This window comes from Peromyscus leucopus, chromosome 20, assembly GCF_004664715.2.
Source record: "Peromyscus leucopus breed LL Stock chromosome 20, UCI_PerLeu_2.1, whole genome shotgun sequence".
NCBI classification, from domain to species: domain Eukaryota; kingdom Metazoa; phylum Chordata; class Mammalia; order Rodentia; family Cricetidae; genus Peromyscus; species Peromyscus leucopus.
In genome coordinates this window covers 36,147,179-36,163,219 of record NC_051080.1, presented here as the reverse complement: position 1 = coordinate 36,163,219, position 16,041 = coordinate 36,147,179, and the positions used below count along the sequence as shown (strand labels likewise).

At 55.6% G+C, this 16,041-nt stretch overlaps 1 protein-coding gene across 6 annotated transcripts in view; it reads left to right on the top strand.

Annotated features, from left to right (window-relative positions):
- Pla2g6 (phospholipase A2 group VI) overlaps positions 1-15,960 on the top strand; it is a 42,266-nt gene extending 26,306 nt beyond the window's left edge. For 4 of the 6 annotated variants that reach the window (XM_028871137.2, XM_028871133.2, XM_028871134.2 and 1 more), the window contains 10 exons: positions 910-1,018; positions 2,065-2,229; positions 3,842-3,920; positions 6,002-6,165; positions 7,764-7,914; positions 12,709-12,845; positions 13,198-13,352; positions 14,339-14,506; positions 14,931-15,004; positions 15,252-15,960. In XM_028871137.2, coding sequence (XP_028726970.1) covers positions 910-1,018; positions 2,065-2,229; positions 3,842-3,920; positions 6,002-6,165; positions 7,764-7,914; positions 12,709-12,845; positions 13,198-13,352; positions 14,339-14,506; positions 14,931-15,004; positions 15,252-15,396 — 1,347 coding nt within the window. In that variant the 3' untranslated portion in view covers positions 15,397-15,960. The remainder of the gene's footprint in view (positions 1-909; positions 1,019-2,064; positions 2,230-3,841; positions 3,921-6,001; positions 6,166-7,763; positions 7,915-12,708; positions 12,846-13,197; positions 13,353-14,338; positions 14,507-14,930; positions 15,005-15,251) is intronic. The other 2 variants (XM_028871139.2, XM_028871138.2) reach the window with 1 other exon arrangement.
- Positions 15,961-16,041: the final 81 nt, after the last annotated feature.

Genomic DNA, 16,041 nt, shown 5'->3' with positions numbered 1-16,041 from the left:
GTGGGGACCATTCTTGTTCAGACCACCACTCCATGGCTCCTGGGTTGTCAGCCCAAGTACATTGCTTCCTGTGAGGAAGAACTAGGGTTAATCTTTCTGTGCCAAGTCCTGGACAGCTGGTCCTTGAACTTGCCTGGGGCAATGCGGGAATGAAGAAACAGCAGATGACCCACAGGAAAGCTGGCCGGGCTGGCTCTGCTGGGGCCAGCAGCACTGCTGCACAACTCGGAAGCCCTGCTTACTAAGTCGTGCAGCACAAGGAGGAGGCTTAGCCAGTTCCCGTGGGGGTCGCTCTGGGGGCGTGGTCTCGGCTTGCCGTCAGCTGGGAAGAGGAAGCTGTGTTTGCTCATTTCTGCACGCACTGTCAACATCTGCAAACTACAGGAAGACTGCCAATTGGGAGCCTAACTTGGAAAGGCTTTGACATCCCCGTGGGCCTGAGGCCTTGGTGTCCTTGGTGCTATGCCCATATCAGTAATACACATCCACTCAGGACTTCATCTGCTCCAGGGTTCTTCAAATACTTCTTTTTTTTTTTTTTTTTTTTTTTTTTTTTTTTTTTTTTTTTTTGGTTTTTTGAGACAGGGTTTCTCTTTGTAGCTTTGCACCTTTCCTGGAACTCACTTGGTAGCCCAGGCTGGCCTCGAACTCACAGAGATCCTCCTGGCTCTGCCTCCCGAGTGCTGGGATTAAAGGCGTGTGCCACCACCGCCCGGCTCTTCAAACACTTCTTAAGCCCTCACTGAGGGATGCTCTGAAGTCACTGGTGGAGGCACTGGTCTTCAAGCAGCATTCTTTGTCATGTCAGGGGACCCCAATGTCTCCTTATACTGCTGAGAGGCCATGTGAGCACGTTGGTGGGTGGGGTCTTGGACCATTGCTTATTTTCTCACCTTCTATTCCCAACAGAAAGATAACTTGGAGATGATCAAAGCCCTCATTGTATTTGGGGCAGAAGTGGACACCCCAAATGACTTTGGGGAGACTCCTGCATTCATAGCCTCCAAGATCAGCAAACGTATGTGCTCTGCAATCTGGGACCAGAGTTGGGGGGGGGGCTTAGGGACTGAAGAGGGAAGTCCCAGCTGTAAGGTATCAGACTGGCCCAGCTGCTCCCTGCTGAGTGGCCAGGAACATATGCAGCTCAAAGGGAGCCTCCTTCCCCAAAGACAGGGAACAGTAGATGCAGGCCCACCAGGGGCTTTGCTGAGCATGGTCCTCACCTCAGAGTGAGGGTGTTCAAGTCCCAGTGGGGGCGGGACCAGGTCCACAGCAGCAGAGCCAGCATAGGGTCATTGCATGTGCCATGCTTGTCCACATACACCCATGCTTCTTCAGCGTGCTGGATGCATGCATAGACGCGCATGTGCATTGCCGCCCTGTCCACTCTGCTTAGCTCCAGAGGTACAGGAGGCAGCTTCCCTTCACAGAAGCCTACATCCCTCTGGAGGCCTTGCAGGAGTATGGGTTAGCATGGGTGTGGCCCTGATGGTTTGACCTCTTCTCCCAGCAGAGAGCTCAGCCCCACCATCCGCCTAAACAACCTAGGTGGGCCCCTTTCCTCCTCCCTCCCCCTCCCCCTCTTCCCCCCTTTCTCCTCTCTCCAGCTTTGCCCAGCCCTGGGTTTAGAGCCAACCCTGCAGAAAAAGACATGGAGCCCAAGGTAGAAGCAGGCAAAAGTGCTAGTCATGGTGTCCTATCCCTGTGGCCTCTGTTCACCGGGATTGGTGCCATTGGCTGGCTCATCCCTCCGGGACTCTGCAGGGACAGACAGCCTTTGTCGGTTTTGAGAACTGATAACCATGGAGTTAGTTGCTTTGCATCACAGCTGGTGTGGAAGGAGAGATGGGATGCCCACGGGAACTAGGATGAGTCTGGCCTCCTCTTGCCATATCCCACAGTCCTCCTCGGCCCCTTCCCTGGTACCAGGAGACATGCCAGTCAGGGTAGTTGCCCCACACAGCCAGGTCACCTGCTAGATGGGGACCATGTACAAAGAGGGGGTCTCACTTGCTAGTTGACACCATGTCTACCCTCTGCCATCTCTCTTCCCAAACCGACAAGTGATTACCAGGAAGGCGCTCTTGAGTCTGCTGAGAACTGTGGGGGCTGACTACCGCTTCCCGCTCATCCAGGGGGTCCCCACGGACCAGAGCTCTGCAACAACACCTCACCCCCTCTTCTCCCTGGACAAAACTCAGCCCCCAGAGATCAGCTTAAACAGCCTAGGTAGGCCACTGCGTCCCCCCTCTCTCCAGCTCTCTCTGGGCCCTCAAATCCCAGCAGTCCCCGCTAAAAGGAACAAGGCTTCAGGGCAGAAGTAGTTGAAGCTGGGAAAGCCAAGCTTTATCAGCCAGTGTAGGCCACCAAATGACCCACAGATCCCTGAGGCCTACCTGGTCCCGTGGTCTACTGTCCCTGAGAGAATGCCCTGGACATGGGCTCAGGGTGGCCATTTCCTATGGTACCTCTCAGGTGGGCACTGCCACAGCTCTGGCTCCCTGGGAGGGAAGGGCGGATGGTAAGGTGCTGCTCGGCCACCTGGCTTCAACTCTCATTGTTTGCCTCTGTCTAGCACGAGACTTGATATGCCCCCTGCTGGCTCCTTGGATCACTTACAGGCTTTTGAGGTGGCCAAGAAGCCAGCCAACATTTGCAGCTGTGCCTCACTGATGCCCTTGGAGACAGTCCCAGAGTAGATGGGGACCCTGTTAGGGCCTTCTGTGTTCTGGACCACGCAGGGACCTGGGATGTTTGGGAGCTAGAGTCCGTAAACAGAACTGGGTCTTAGCCAGCCACACCTCTCTAACTGTGGATGTAGAAACCCCAAGCCCAGCCCCTCCTGCCAACCTAGCCAGGCCTGGAGCTCTGGAGGGCAGAAAAGCCGAAATCCCCCAGCACCCCATCTTTCTCTCTCCATCTACAGGCAGACAGTCACTCAAACCAGGCTGGATGGTAGGCCTGGGGTGCGGCAGTGAATGGGTAATGCCTGAGCCTAAAGAAGCGCTGAGCCTGCCCCCCCCCCATAGCTAGAGCTCTAAACCCCACCCCCCTTCTCAAGCTGCACACCCAGGCATAGGCACCACCCTACACCCTGTCCCTGGCACCTTCTGCTGTCTTGCCGGCCCATCTCCTGCATGTGTACCTTGCCTGCTCTGTGGCATGTGCCTGCTGAGGGAGGCATGCCGGTACCCACGCACCTTGCTGCCTTTAGCCTCGCTGCACAGTGGCTGTCAACCCAGTCATGCGGGGTGACTGGGGGGCTGGGGGGGGGGGCTAGTGCACAGAGGAAGACTAGACTAGATGGAGCAGAGGGGCAGATCTGAGCCCAGAGGCATGGAGGAAGTTTAGACCTGGGACAAGGACAAGGGTGGTCTGAAGGATGACTGGGATGTTTCCATTCATTTGTGGAGTTGGCCCTGATCAGTGTCCCCAGGATAAAGCTCCTTTAGCTAAAGGACTGCGGTCGAGGCATGGGTGCTGTCAGCAGCGTTGGCTCTGACACAGCACAGCACACACCCGGGGGTCAACTTCAGGGTTGTAGGAGGGGATGAAGGAGCTTCTGGGAGCTAGCTGGACGATGGGAAACCCTTCCTAAAGGAGCGGACTCCCTCCTCGTCCCAGCTCACCTTTGCCTAGCAGGCCCAGGGCGTCTAGCTCAGCTTTATCCGGGAGCAGAGAGCCCCTCCTGGGGCGGGAGGCGGACCATGGGAGGAGTGGTGTGTGAGTTCAGCCGTGCGGAGATATATAGCAGGATGGGGTGCAGTTCTGTTTGCTCTAGAGACCCGTGGGGCCTGGGAGAGACCTGCTGGCCCCAGAGTGTCCTGCCCTGTCCCCACAGAGCTCCAGGACCTCATGCCCATCTCCCGAGCCCGGAAGCCAGCGTTCATCCTGAGCTCCATGAGGGATGAGAAGCGGACGTGAGTAAAGTGAGGGCCAGGCCGGGATGTGGGACTTCCTGTGCCTCAGTGGGCTTGTTCCTCATGCCCACCGTGTGCTGGGGGGCCCTCTCCTAGCTTTATCAGCCAGTGTGCACAGTCATGGCAGAGACCAAGTCTTTGGAGCCTGTGCCAGCTCATTCGTGACAGATGATGCCCCCTCCAGAGACCAGTTCAGGGTGTGCATCGGGCTTGGGCTTGGGCTCATGCAGTGTAGTCTCATTGTCTTTTTCCTTGACTTCATGATTTGTGGGGAGAAGGTTGCTTGAACCCCTTCTGGAGAGATGCCTGCAATGTGCTTCCCTTCGCTGCTGGCTTCCCAACCTGCCTTCCTCCCTCCTCAGACTCACTGTTTCCCAGGCTGTGTGCCCTGGCCATCGTAGGAGGTAGGCCAGAGAGACGGAGCAGAGACAGAAATCAGAGCTTGTCGTCCAGAGGTGGAGTGTGAGCAAAGAATGGCTGCTTCAGGGTGGCAGGGCCGCCACAGGGAGTTAGGGGCTGGGGCAGCTGTTCCAGCTAATCCTGCTGCCACTGGGTGGCCCTTCTAGTTTAATTTCTGCTACTGTAATAGAGCAGCAGGCAGAAAACAGCTTGAGGGGAAAAGGAGTTTGTTTCATCTTAATATCCCAGGTGACAGCCCATCACTGTGGGAAGTCAACGTAGGAATTTCAAACAACTAGTCACATCACATCTGCATTCGAGAGCAGAAAGAAATCGGTGTGCGCATGCTCACTTGCTTGTTTGTGCTCAGCTCGATCCTCTGCTTGTACAGCGGTTGGGACTCGCTGCCCAGGGAATGGCACTGCCCACAGTGGTCTGGGCTCTTCCTCCCCTGCAGACTTGAACAGCCAACCCAGTGTAGGCAGTCTCTCACCAAGACGCTTCTCAGGCGATTCTCAGTTGTGTCAAGCTGACAGTTAAAGCCAGTAATCACAATGGCGTCCTTACAGGCAGTGATTAAAGCTGAGAAGAAGCCAGGCATGGTGGCACCTGTTTGTAAATCTCAACTCAAGAGACTGTGGAAGGAGGATTGTGAATTCAAGCCAGCCTGAGCTAGTGTGAGACTCTTGTCTCACAACACCAAAAAACATAACAAAATCATAAAACCGAGGGAAAATGAGCCTAGAAGGGAGGGTTGAGCATAGACTGCAGCACCCCAGGGCATGGCCATGGAGGCCTGGCTACTTGTGTTTTCTGCCATCTTTGAGACTAGGCTAGGCTGGGCAGGAGTGTACAACCTTATAACACTGAGACATGACATTGTCACCTACAGAGTTCACACACAAGATTGTATTGTAATTGTATTATAACAGCAAAATTACACATGCGTGCACACACGCATGCACACACACACACACATATCTTATGCTATGAGTCCGTTTATGATTACACTCATAGCTGTCCTCAGCCACGTACAGCTCCCAGGCTGCAGGTTGGACAAGCCTGCTAGAGTGTTTGACTCAGAAGCCAAGCATGGGACTTCATGCCATCCTCTCTTCACTTCTGAGCCCCTTTCCAAGATAACGATAATAAAGACAGTAGAGAGGAGCCTCCTCAGAGGGGCTTGGGCCAGTGAGGTGAGCTAATGCTGCCTACCCTTCCCCAGCCCCAGCACAGACTTTCCTTTCTCCCTCCCACCTCCTCCCCTGATCCTCCCTTGAGGAGCGGTCCCTGGCCCCTTTCCACACACTGACCCAGCTGGAGGAAACCAACCCTTCCTCCCCTTCCATGTTTACTTCCAACAGACACTGGGTCAGGCCTGCAGCTGACCTGTTGAGCTGAATCACTGCTGTGGTCACAGAGCCCCGACCCTGCTCCCCGCCATGCTCCCCACCCCACTTCTCATCCCACTTGCCCTCCTGTTCCTCACCCTGATCCCTACCCTGACCTCTACCTTGTTCCCAGCCTTCGCTCCTTTCCTGCCCTTCTGGCTCCATACCCAATAGCAAGTAGGCTCCAAGGCAGGCCCCTGTAGCCTTGTTCCTATGTCCCCTGCTGTGCAGAAGCTCAGGGGACAAGAGTGCCCTCATGAGACCCTTAGGTCACTGCTCTCCTCACTGCAGCCATGACCACCTGCTCTGCCTGGACGGAGGGGGCGTGAAAGGCCTGGTTATCATCCAACTCCTCATCGCCATCGAGAAGGCCTCGGGTGTGGCCACCAAGGACCTCTTCGACTGGGTGGCAGGAACCAGCACCGGGGGCATACTGGCCTTGGCCATTCTGCACAGTGAGCACAGCCTCTGGGGCATGGTGGGGTGGGCGGGCAGGCAGAGTACAGAGCTAGTTGAGGAGGGTATTATGTATTAGTGGTCCTCGTCAACCTCCACACTCCCGCAAGGCAACCGCACAGACCCCGCCAGCTGCTTCCAGTAGACACACCTTTGGAGGGTGGAATGGGCGTTTGGGGATAACGAGTGAGTCACAGGAGGCCAGAGCCCTGGGCTACTTGGACAGTCAAGACTCTGGCTGGGAGAGTGAGCCATAGCACAACTGTGGGAGTACCCAGGCCAAAGCATTCCCCTAGACTCTCAGTCTATCACCTCACAGGCCATCAGCCTGCCTCTTTTGGTCTAGCCTTGCAGAAGTACAGGCATTTGGCTACCTGGAGGCTGCCACATAGGGTTAGTGTTACCATTCGAGTGGCCTGGGAGTGACTAGTTGTTATTGCTGGCTGACTAGACATTCCCAGAGGAGGGCTCAGTTGCATCCCTATAGGCCTTTTCCCTGGTCTCCACCTCCCCAAGTGGTACCTCTTGCCTGGCTGTTGGTCAGAATCTCTTTTTGCCGAAGTACCTGTCAAAATCAGGATCCTGGTAACCCAAAGCCCTGGAGGCATCAGAAGAGGACACCTCCTTCCACCCTAAGAGTAGGCACCATGAGAGCTCATGGACTCTGAGGATGTGGAGCTGAGTCTTGACTTCAGAAAGCTCCTGATGAGATAGGGATACAGGCACCTGGGTATCTGCTGGGCACTGGGGTGAGGCCATGGGGTCAATCTAGGGACTTTCAGGAATATGGGCCCAGCCATCCCAGGGAGCTGTCGGCTCTGAGAAGATAGTCTTCTACTGTTGGGAGCTGCTGGTATTTGGTCATCAGTGGTGATCTATTGGCAAATGCTTATTGATGTGGTGATGCTCACCATAGTTCCGTGGGGTCAGCCACAGGGAATCTGATGACCGGGAAGTCCTGCTGTACATCAGACCAGAGCCGGGGGCGGGCTCCAAGGAGTCAGCCCAGCTCTCCCCCGAGTCCCTCCTGGCCTGTGAAAGGAGAGAGCTGCCTCAGGACCTGCTCTACCCACAGTGCATGGGGGGTCTTCCTCCTGCAGAACAGGCAGAGGTGCCAGCCCATCTTCAGATTGGAGGAGCTGTGGCAGGGAATGAGAAGCTGCCCAGGTTAGCCTCAGACAGGCACAAGTCCTGCGTCAGCAGGCCCCTCTGCTTGCACACCTTGAGGAGCTTGTGAGGTGGCTGGCACCTCCTCCCCATAGCCTGGCTGGCCTGCAGGCTCAGGGATAGTGCTGTTCCGCTTTTACTGTGACAGGGAAATGGGACTAGTTTTTGTACAATTTTATGTCCTCAGAGCTCTTTTTAGTAATACAGATTTAGGTAGAGAACCCTGAAAAGGGGCTTTCTGCCCATGTGGGTAGGTTTTATAGAAGGGCCCGGAAGTTCGTGTCCATTGACCCTTTGGTACCCTTCACCACCTCCTGCACCCCCAAGCCTACCCATGCCTCCTGAGGCTTGCAGCTGCATAGCATGCTGTCATCCCACAGGGGCCTGCACACCACGTGGGGTCTCCCCAGCTCTCATCTTCTCTTCGTAGGTAAGTCCATGGCCTACATGCGTGGCGTGTACTTCCGTATGAAGGATGAGGTGTTTCGGGGCTCACGGCCCTATGAGTCGGGGCCCCTGGAGGAGTTCCTGAAGCGGGAGTTTGGGGAGCACACCAAGATGACAGATGTCAAAAAACCCAAGTAAGCCATGTTCCCAGCCTGCCCAAATCTGGGGAGCAGGACAGCCCCTCGTCCCGTGTAGATGAGAGGCTTCTCCTGAGAACATGGGGGACTGTGTGCGTGCATGGAGAGGAGAGTGGGAGGGCAGAGCTGGTGGCTGGAGCTTCCTGGAGAGAGCTGGCCTGCCTTCTCCAGGCCAGCCAGACAGCTTTGGCAGGCCTAGGGACTCCTTAACCTTCCGTGGGCATTGTCACCCCGTCCATGCTTGTTCCCTGTTCTGTCACCTGGCATCTCTGCTGGACCAGCTCCGCAGTGCCCGTGGAGGGGCAGGAGGAGGAGCACCTCTCCAGAAAGGCTGGAGAGAAGTAAGCTAGACCGCAGCAGGCAGGGAAGCTGCTGAAGAGGCCGCAGAAGAACCTGCAGCATGCTGCAGCTCCGAAGACGTGCCTGCAGCATGCTACAGCTCTGAAGATGTGCCTGCAGCATGCTGCAGCTCCGAAGACATGTGCCTGCAGCATGCTGCAGCTCCGAAGACATGTGCCTGCAGCATGCTGCAGCTCCGAAGACATGTGCCTGCAGCATGCTGCAGCTCCGAAGACATGTGCCTGCAGCATGCTGCAGCTCTGAAGACGGGCCTGCAGCAAGGCCCATATTCTTGGCCAGGCTATGAGCTTAAAAAGACAGGAGTGTGCCAGCCTTGTTCTCTGCAGCCCTGGCCTCTAACGCAGACAGGCCACTGAACAGTGTCTGTCACCCTCCTGAGTGACTAGGAGCAAGAGAAAGGGGACTGCCTGGAGGAAGTGGAGTGTAGGCAAGGCCCAGCAGCCTAGGGTTTGTTTTTTTCCAGCAGGGGGCTTGTTTCTTCCTTCTTTCTTTTTGGTTTTTTGAGACAGGCTCTGTTGCATAGCTCTGGCTGTGGGGTATTGTCTTGATTAATGGCTGATGTAGAGGGGCACAGCCCCTCCAAGAAGGTGGTGTTGAGTTACATGAGAAAGCAGACTGAGCAAGTCAGTAAGCCGCATTCCTCCATGGCCTCTGCTTCAGTTCCTGCTCCAGGTTCCTCCTTGACTTCCCTGAGAGCTGTAAGCTGAAATAAACTCCTTCCTCCCCAAGTTGCTTTTAGTCATGGTGTTTATCACAGCAATAGAAACTTTCACTAAGACACATAGTATATTTAATTCTGGAGTTCATTTGTTTGAGTTTGGAAGACCTCTCTATGAGAGTGGAACGCTGCAGCGCCCACTATATTACTATTTCAGGACCTATGTGGCCTTTTATGTCTTTCAGCGTCTGTTTTATGAAATTGGGGGCTCTAATATTGGCACACAACTGCTGTCTGTTGCTCCCCTGGAGGCGTTGGGTCTCTTCCGTGTGGTTCTGCTGGATGCCTGCCTGCTGGATGTTGCTGCCCAGCATTAGATGCTCACATGTCCCACCTGGTTCTTCTGGTGGGCCTGGGTGGTGTCTGCCAGCCTCTTTCTTTGGTTTTAGAATCCGGAGTCATCTTTCTGACTTTTGTCTCTCTAGTTCGTCCCCCATCTCCCGTCTCTCTCCTTGTGTGTGCGTTTCCTCTGCACATAAGTTAAGCCCGTAGTAAATGCATGCTTATCTCCTCTAGATCTTTTAACTTCTCTTGCATTTTCTTTTTAAAATTGTTAACATTTCTTTTAGAGACAGACAGAGACAGACAGAGACAGACAGAGAGAGACAGGCAGAGAGAACAGAGGTCAGAGAACAACTTTCAGGACTCTCTCCTTCCACCACGTTGGTTCAGAGGATCGGTCTCGGGTCGTCAGGACTTGCAGCCAGTGCCTTTACCTGCTGAGCAGCTAACCAACCAGACCTCTCTCAAATTTCCCCCCCTGTTTTCTTTTTCTTTGAGACAGAGTTCTTTATATAACCCTGGCTTTCCTGGCAGACTAGACTCGATCTCACAGAGATCCACCTGCCTCTGCCTCCCAAATGCACTGCTATACCTGCTTTCTGCTGTTGGATCTCCTTGTGTTGCCGTCGGGATAATGTCTTACCTGTTTTTCAGTCCACTGATCTCTCTGTTGCTTTGTTATTTAGCCTCTCTGTTGATTTTTTAAAGAATGTTCACGTACATAGACAGATGGGTGTGTGTATACTCTTGCTCCCGAAGTACTCTTTGGTCTTCAGGGTCATTACCTATAACCTCTGTCCCCTGGAAATACCCCAAGGCTTGCTCCGCAGTCCCTGCTCAGCACCAGTGCTTGCTCAGTGTGCCTCCAGCATGGCAGACAGCAAGGCTGTTACCAGCCTGCATTTGTTGTTAGCTGTCCCGCACATAGCCGCGCTGGGTCTGCTGCAGCCTGGGCGGGGTTTTGCCGTCTCTAGTCTGCCTTGACTCAGGGGGGGTCTTCCGTCACTGAGCTCTGTCCCAGCTCTCATGGTGACTTCTCCTGTGTGCCCTGCCCTATTTCTCTGTTTACTGTCTGCACTGTTCTTGGTGTTGAAAATGAGATTCTTTGAAACGCTGTAGGAATGGCCCCTTCCTACAGAGGGCTTCGTGCCGTCCCCCAGGTGTGCAGACTTGTCACCGTCTCTGCCACCTGTACGGGATTGTTGTCATGAAAGCGTTGCGACTTTGCCCAGATGATGTGAGCACCAACTGGAAGTTCTCAGGCAGGCCAGCCGCACATTCTCCATCCTTGGTCCATTCTAGGGTTTCTTTTCCCTGTGACCTCCAGGGTGAGGAAGGTGCATGCTGGGGCAGGAGAGATGACTCAGGAGTTAAGAGCATGGGCTGCTCTTGTGGAGGACCTGGGTGTGTGATTCCCAGAACCCACTTGGCCGCTCCCAGCCATTTGTAACTGCGGTCCTAGAGGCTCCGATGTCCTCTCTGGTTCTCTGCAGGTGGTGACACACATGTGCACAGACATGCATACAGGAGAAACACCACACACAGAAGAATGAAAAATAATTAGGTTGTTTGTTTGTTTAGAGACAGGGTTTCTCTGTGTAGTTTTGGTGCCTGTCCTGGAACTCACTCTGTAGACCAGGCTGGCCTCGAACTCACAGAGATCCACTTGCCTCTGCCTCCCAAATGCTGCAATTAAAGGTGTGCACCACCTGGCTAAAAATAATAAGTTTTTTAAACAAAGGGGCCTGTTTTTATCCTGGGAGTATAACCTTTTGGAGTCCCAACCCAATATAGCAAGAGTCCCCGTTCGACCTCATCTTTGGTGGGCTTTTGCCCTCCTTTATTGTCAGCTGCCCTGTCCTTTTGAACAGTGTTTATTTTTCACTGTGTGTGTGGTGTGTGCCCATGTGTGGGGGTGCCCTCAGAGGACAGAAGTCATGGGCTCCCTGGTGCTGGAGTTACAGGCGGTTATGAGCCTCCTGACATGGCTCCTGAGAACCCAACCTGGGTCCTCCGTAAGAGCAGGGAGCACTCTTAACCACTGAGCCTTCTTCTCAGCTCCTCTTAGGCTTTTATGATCAAAACCAGGGGCTGGAGGGACGAGTCAGCGGTCTTCCAGAGGACCTAGGTTCGATTCTCCTCATTCACTGACAGTGTGCTGCTTTTGCGGTTAGATCGCCTGTGTAACAAGCTGCACAGGGCGACTAGCTGCCGCTGCCGCTGCCGTCGCCGCTGAGAGCTCCTGCAGGATGAACTTCCTCTCCGGCTGGAGCTCCCGGGACCAGGGCTGTGCAAAGATCTGAGCACACTCTAGTTTGTAAGGGTGTCTGCCCCTTTGTGTCCCAGGATTAGGAGGACCTTCTTTCTTGTTGTTATTTTGTGTGTGTGAATGTTTGTCCTGCACGTGTGTCTGTGCACCACTTACGTGCCTGGTGCCTGCAAAGACCAGCAGAGGGCATCAGATCCCCTGCACCTAAAGTTCTAGATGGTTGTGAGCCGTCCTGTGGGCTCTGGGAATGGAACCCAGGTCCTCTGCAAGAGCAGCAGGTGGTCTTAACTGCTGCGCTGTTTCTCCAGCCCCCCCCCCCATACACACACATCCTGGGTGAGGGGAGGCCTTTTATAATGGGCTGTTGGAATGACAGAAGAAATGAAAGGAAGGTGTCAAAGGTCACAGTGGGGACACCCCCCACTCCACCCCCACGCAGTGTCCTGGGGCTGCAGTCTGCTCACTGCTCTCTGAAGGGGCCCTTCAGAGGGGAGCAGTCACACCTGTTGTTTTTTTTTTTTTTTTTTTTTTAAAGATTTATTTATTTATTATGTATACAGTGTTCTGTCTGCACATATCCCTGCAGGCCAGAAGAGGGCACCAGATCTCACTACAGATGGTTGTGAGCCACCATGTGGTTGCTGGGAATTGAACTCAGGACCTCTGGAAGAACAAGCAGTGCTCTTAACCTCTGAGCCATCTCTCCAGCCCCCACACCTGTTGTTTTAACAGCTGACAGGGTGCTGGAGGCCCTGCCCCCGAGCCTTACTTCCCTTGTATGCCCTGTGTCTTGGCACTCCTGCCCCCAGTAAGTGCCACCTCAGTTGTTCTTCAGTGCCATGCCACCCTCGGAGTCAGGAGTGACGCTTTATGGCAGCTGGCTTGCCGATGGACAGTGACGTTGTCCCAGTCATCTAATAACGGGTGCTGCCATTGGTGGCTGTGTGGCCTGTCTCCTGCCCTGGTGACCTTCTGGGGTGGATTTCCAGAATGGGTTATTGGAGAGAGGGAAACGCCAAAGTCCCTCCGTGAAGCCACCCAGGTCCACGGGAGATGTCTGTAGGAGGACAAGGAGAAGCCCACTTAGAGCAGGGATCCAGGGCATACCCTGGCGAGGGGATGACGGGTGGCTGGTCCAGCTCTCCTCTGTCGCCCCCTACAGGGTGATGCTGACGGGAACACTGTCTGACCGGCAGCCAGCCGAGCTCCACCTCTTCCGGAATTACGATGCTCCAGAGGCCATTCGGGAACCTCGCTTCAACCAAAACATTAACCTGAAGCCCCCAACTCAGCCTGCAGGTCAGAGCCGTGTATCTGATGTGTCTGTGAGAAGAGCTAGCCGAGGCTGGTGGGGATGGGGGGTCACAGACCAGACACTGGACGCCCTCCTCACCCACATCACTGCCCTGGTCTTGGTTGGCTAAGGGCAAGCGTTGCTGGAGGCTGTTAGGCCTCGGAGAGTTCAAGAGGCCCCTGGAATCCACAGTGACAGACAACCTTTCATCAGGATGGCAAGACCCAGCAGCAAGGCCCTATGGGTCCTGTTTCTAGAGACTTCCTAGTCCCCCTCTTCCTGTAACTCCCCCCTGCACCTGAGATCTGAAGGGACAGGTCTGATGTCATTGAGCCCCCCCTCTCTTCCCACCCCTAGACCAGCTGGTATGGCGGGCAGCCCGGAGCAGTGGGGCAGCCCCAACCTACTTCCGGCCCAATGGGCGCTTCCTGGACGGTGGGCTGCTGGCCAACAATCCCACACTGGATGCCATGACTGAAATCCATGAGTACAATCAAGACTTGATCCGCAAGGTGAGAACCCTCTCAGGTCAGTTTGGACGTGACCATACACTGACTGCTTCAATACGTGTCCTCGCCCGTTCGTACAACACTCTGGCAGCAATCATATCTCACGCAGAGCCTATCTGACGGGCAGTGTCTGCTGGGAGACTTGTGGTCCCATCCACTCTGAGCACAGAGAAGGCTGTGATCAGTGGCCAGCACCCGCTGTTAGTGGGGAGGGCAGTGTACATCTGCCACCACCCAGCCAGGACACACCCGCCTTGCAGCGCTTACATCCTGTTGGAGAGTCTCCTGTATGTGTCAGTTCTGGGAGAGCAGCCTGCAGAGGCAGGAGGAGGACCGTGGGGGAGGACGGAGGTCTGGGGAAGGGCTCCTGAACTGGGCACCCGTCCTGAGGCCCGGGGCAGTGCAGAGGTAGTGATCCAAGGGCAGACCGTGGCCCTTACCCAAGTTGTTAGAACAGGGTGTCAAGGGAGGTAGAGCAGTACCATGGCTGCGCCAATACTGCCTCAGTTTCCCAATCTTCAACTGGTAGCAGTGCCTGTCGGAATGCCCTGGGGACTCGGGATGCCATGGTCTGTGCGATGTTCGAAGGGCACCTAGCCAGGTGTTCACTGCCGCCTTCCAGCCCCAGAAGTCCCAGCGCAGCCCCGGAGCACTGATATGCACCCCCGGCAGATAGAGTGGGTTCCCGCAGGAGATCAGGCAGTCTCAGACACGTCCAGTAGAAGTCAGGGCCTATGAAGGATGAGGAGTCGGGGTCCCTGAGTGGGAAGGAATTCCATCAAGGTCACCCAGCATGGTTGAGCAAGTCCAAGGCGGCCTCCATCAGCTCAGCCTCAGCACCTCCCCCACCCCTTCTGTCCTGATGGGGTGGTTGCCATGCCTACACCAGCTGGCCCAGGGAGCAGCTGCAAGGGCCGTCCAGGATTCACATCTGGGGTGCTCTTGCTCACGGAAATTCCCTCTGACTACCTTTGTCCTGCTCATCACAGGGCCAGGGCAACAAGGTGAAGAAACTCTCCATAGTCGTCTCTCTGGGGACAGGAAGGTCCCCTCAAGTGCCTGTCACCTGTGTAGATGTCTTCCGCCCCAGCAACCCCTGGGAACTGGCCAAGACCGTTTTTGGAGCCAAGGAACTGGGCAAGATGGTGGTGGACTGTGTGAGTCGCTATCCTTCCCTGGGCCCTGTTCCCTCAGGGTCTCTACCTCTGGCCGATGCCTCCGCACGGCTGTGTCGTCCCTGTCCGCCGGCTCTGGAGACAGCCCAGACTCAGTCTCCAGGCTGACCGGGTCCCACCGGGTTTTCAAACGTTCTTTGACTATCATCTCTGTCTCCACACAGCCATGTGGAAGGCCAGAATGCATATGGACGAAATCTACAACTGGGAGGGTGGGGTGGCCCTCAGTCACTACACTCATTGCCATTCAGAGATCCTGAATGGATTCTGCCCAGCGAGGCCAGGCACTGAGGCCCAGACAGACCTGTTCAGAGTCACTCCGCTAATGAATGGCTAGAACCCAGGGATCTCGGAGGGTGGGTAGCAGGGCACTGTGGCCTGGCCTTATGGGGACTGCTTCCCTCAGTGCACAGATCCAGATGGTCGGGCCGTGGACCGGGCCCGGGCCTGGTGCGAGATGGTCGGCATCCAGTACTTCAGGTAAGGTTCCGTATGGCCTGACGCCCCCAGGCCTGGGGAGCCCCACCCACCCCATCTCACCAACAGAGGTCCTCGCCCCTCAGGTACGACCTGAGACTTATTGACACACATGCCCGCCAGCCCTTGATGTGGTCTTTCCCAGCACCAGGACAGTACTCTGTTCCCCAGGCCCCCCTCCCCAGCCCAAGCTCTTGTCCCCACCCAGGCTGAGCCTCCTGGGTAACCCTCTCCTCCTTTCTCCCGACAGACTGAACCCCCAACTAGGATCAGACATCATGCTGGACGAGGTCAGTGACGCGGTGCTGGTCAACGCCCTCTGGGAGACAGAGGTCTACATCTACGAGCACCGGGAGGAGTTCCAGAAGCTTGTCCAGCTGCTGCTGTCGCCCTGAGCCCAGGCCCTGCTGCCAGGGATGCACCAGGCCACCCAGCACACTGAGGGCCAAGCGGGGCCGGGCAGCTAGCTCCGTGTCCACCTGAGGACTGGGCTCAGAGCACAGACAGGTTCCCCACAAGGCACCTCTCCTGACCCATCTGCACTTTGCCACTCGAGGCTGAAAGCCTGGAGTCCCCTCAGCCCCGTTAGCCGACTGTGAAGGACAAACCAGCTCCGTCAACTGCCCCGCATATAAGATACACGTGAGACCAACACTAAGGTGCCCAGTGTGCCCAGAGGGTTCCCCAAGTTCCCTGGCCACTGCAGTCCACCCCTTCTTCCCACTTCCTGAAGTCAGAGACGAGAGAAACGGGATTCCACCTCATCATCTGGTGAAGTCCAGGCCATTGAAGTCCAGCCCTGTTCGACTTTGCCCCTCTGCACCTGCCAGCCACCCCACCTTAGTTCAGCCCTCCCAGCTCCCAAAGGTCGATCCTGTGCGTGCTCTCTTCTCTGTAAGGAGAGTGGGGAGGGCTCGGGGCCGCCTCAGCTGTGAAATAAACGGGTTTAGACCCAAGTCGGCCTGTGCAGTGTGTGCCATAGTGTGCGTGTGGCCTGTCCCCAACCCTGCTCCCTCAGACATGAGCGGTACAACCTCTCC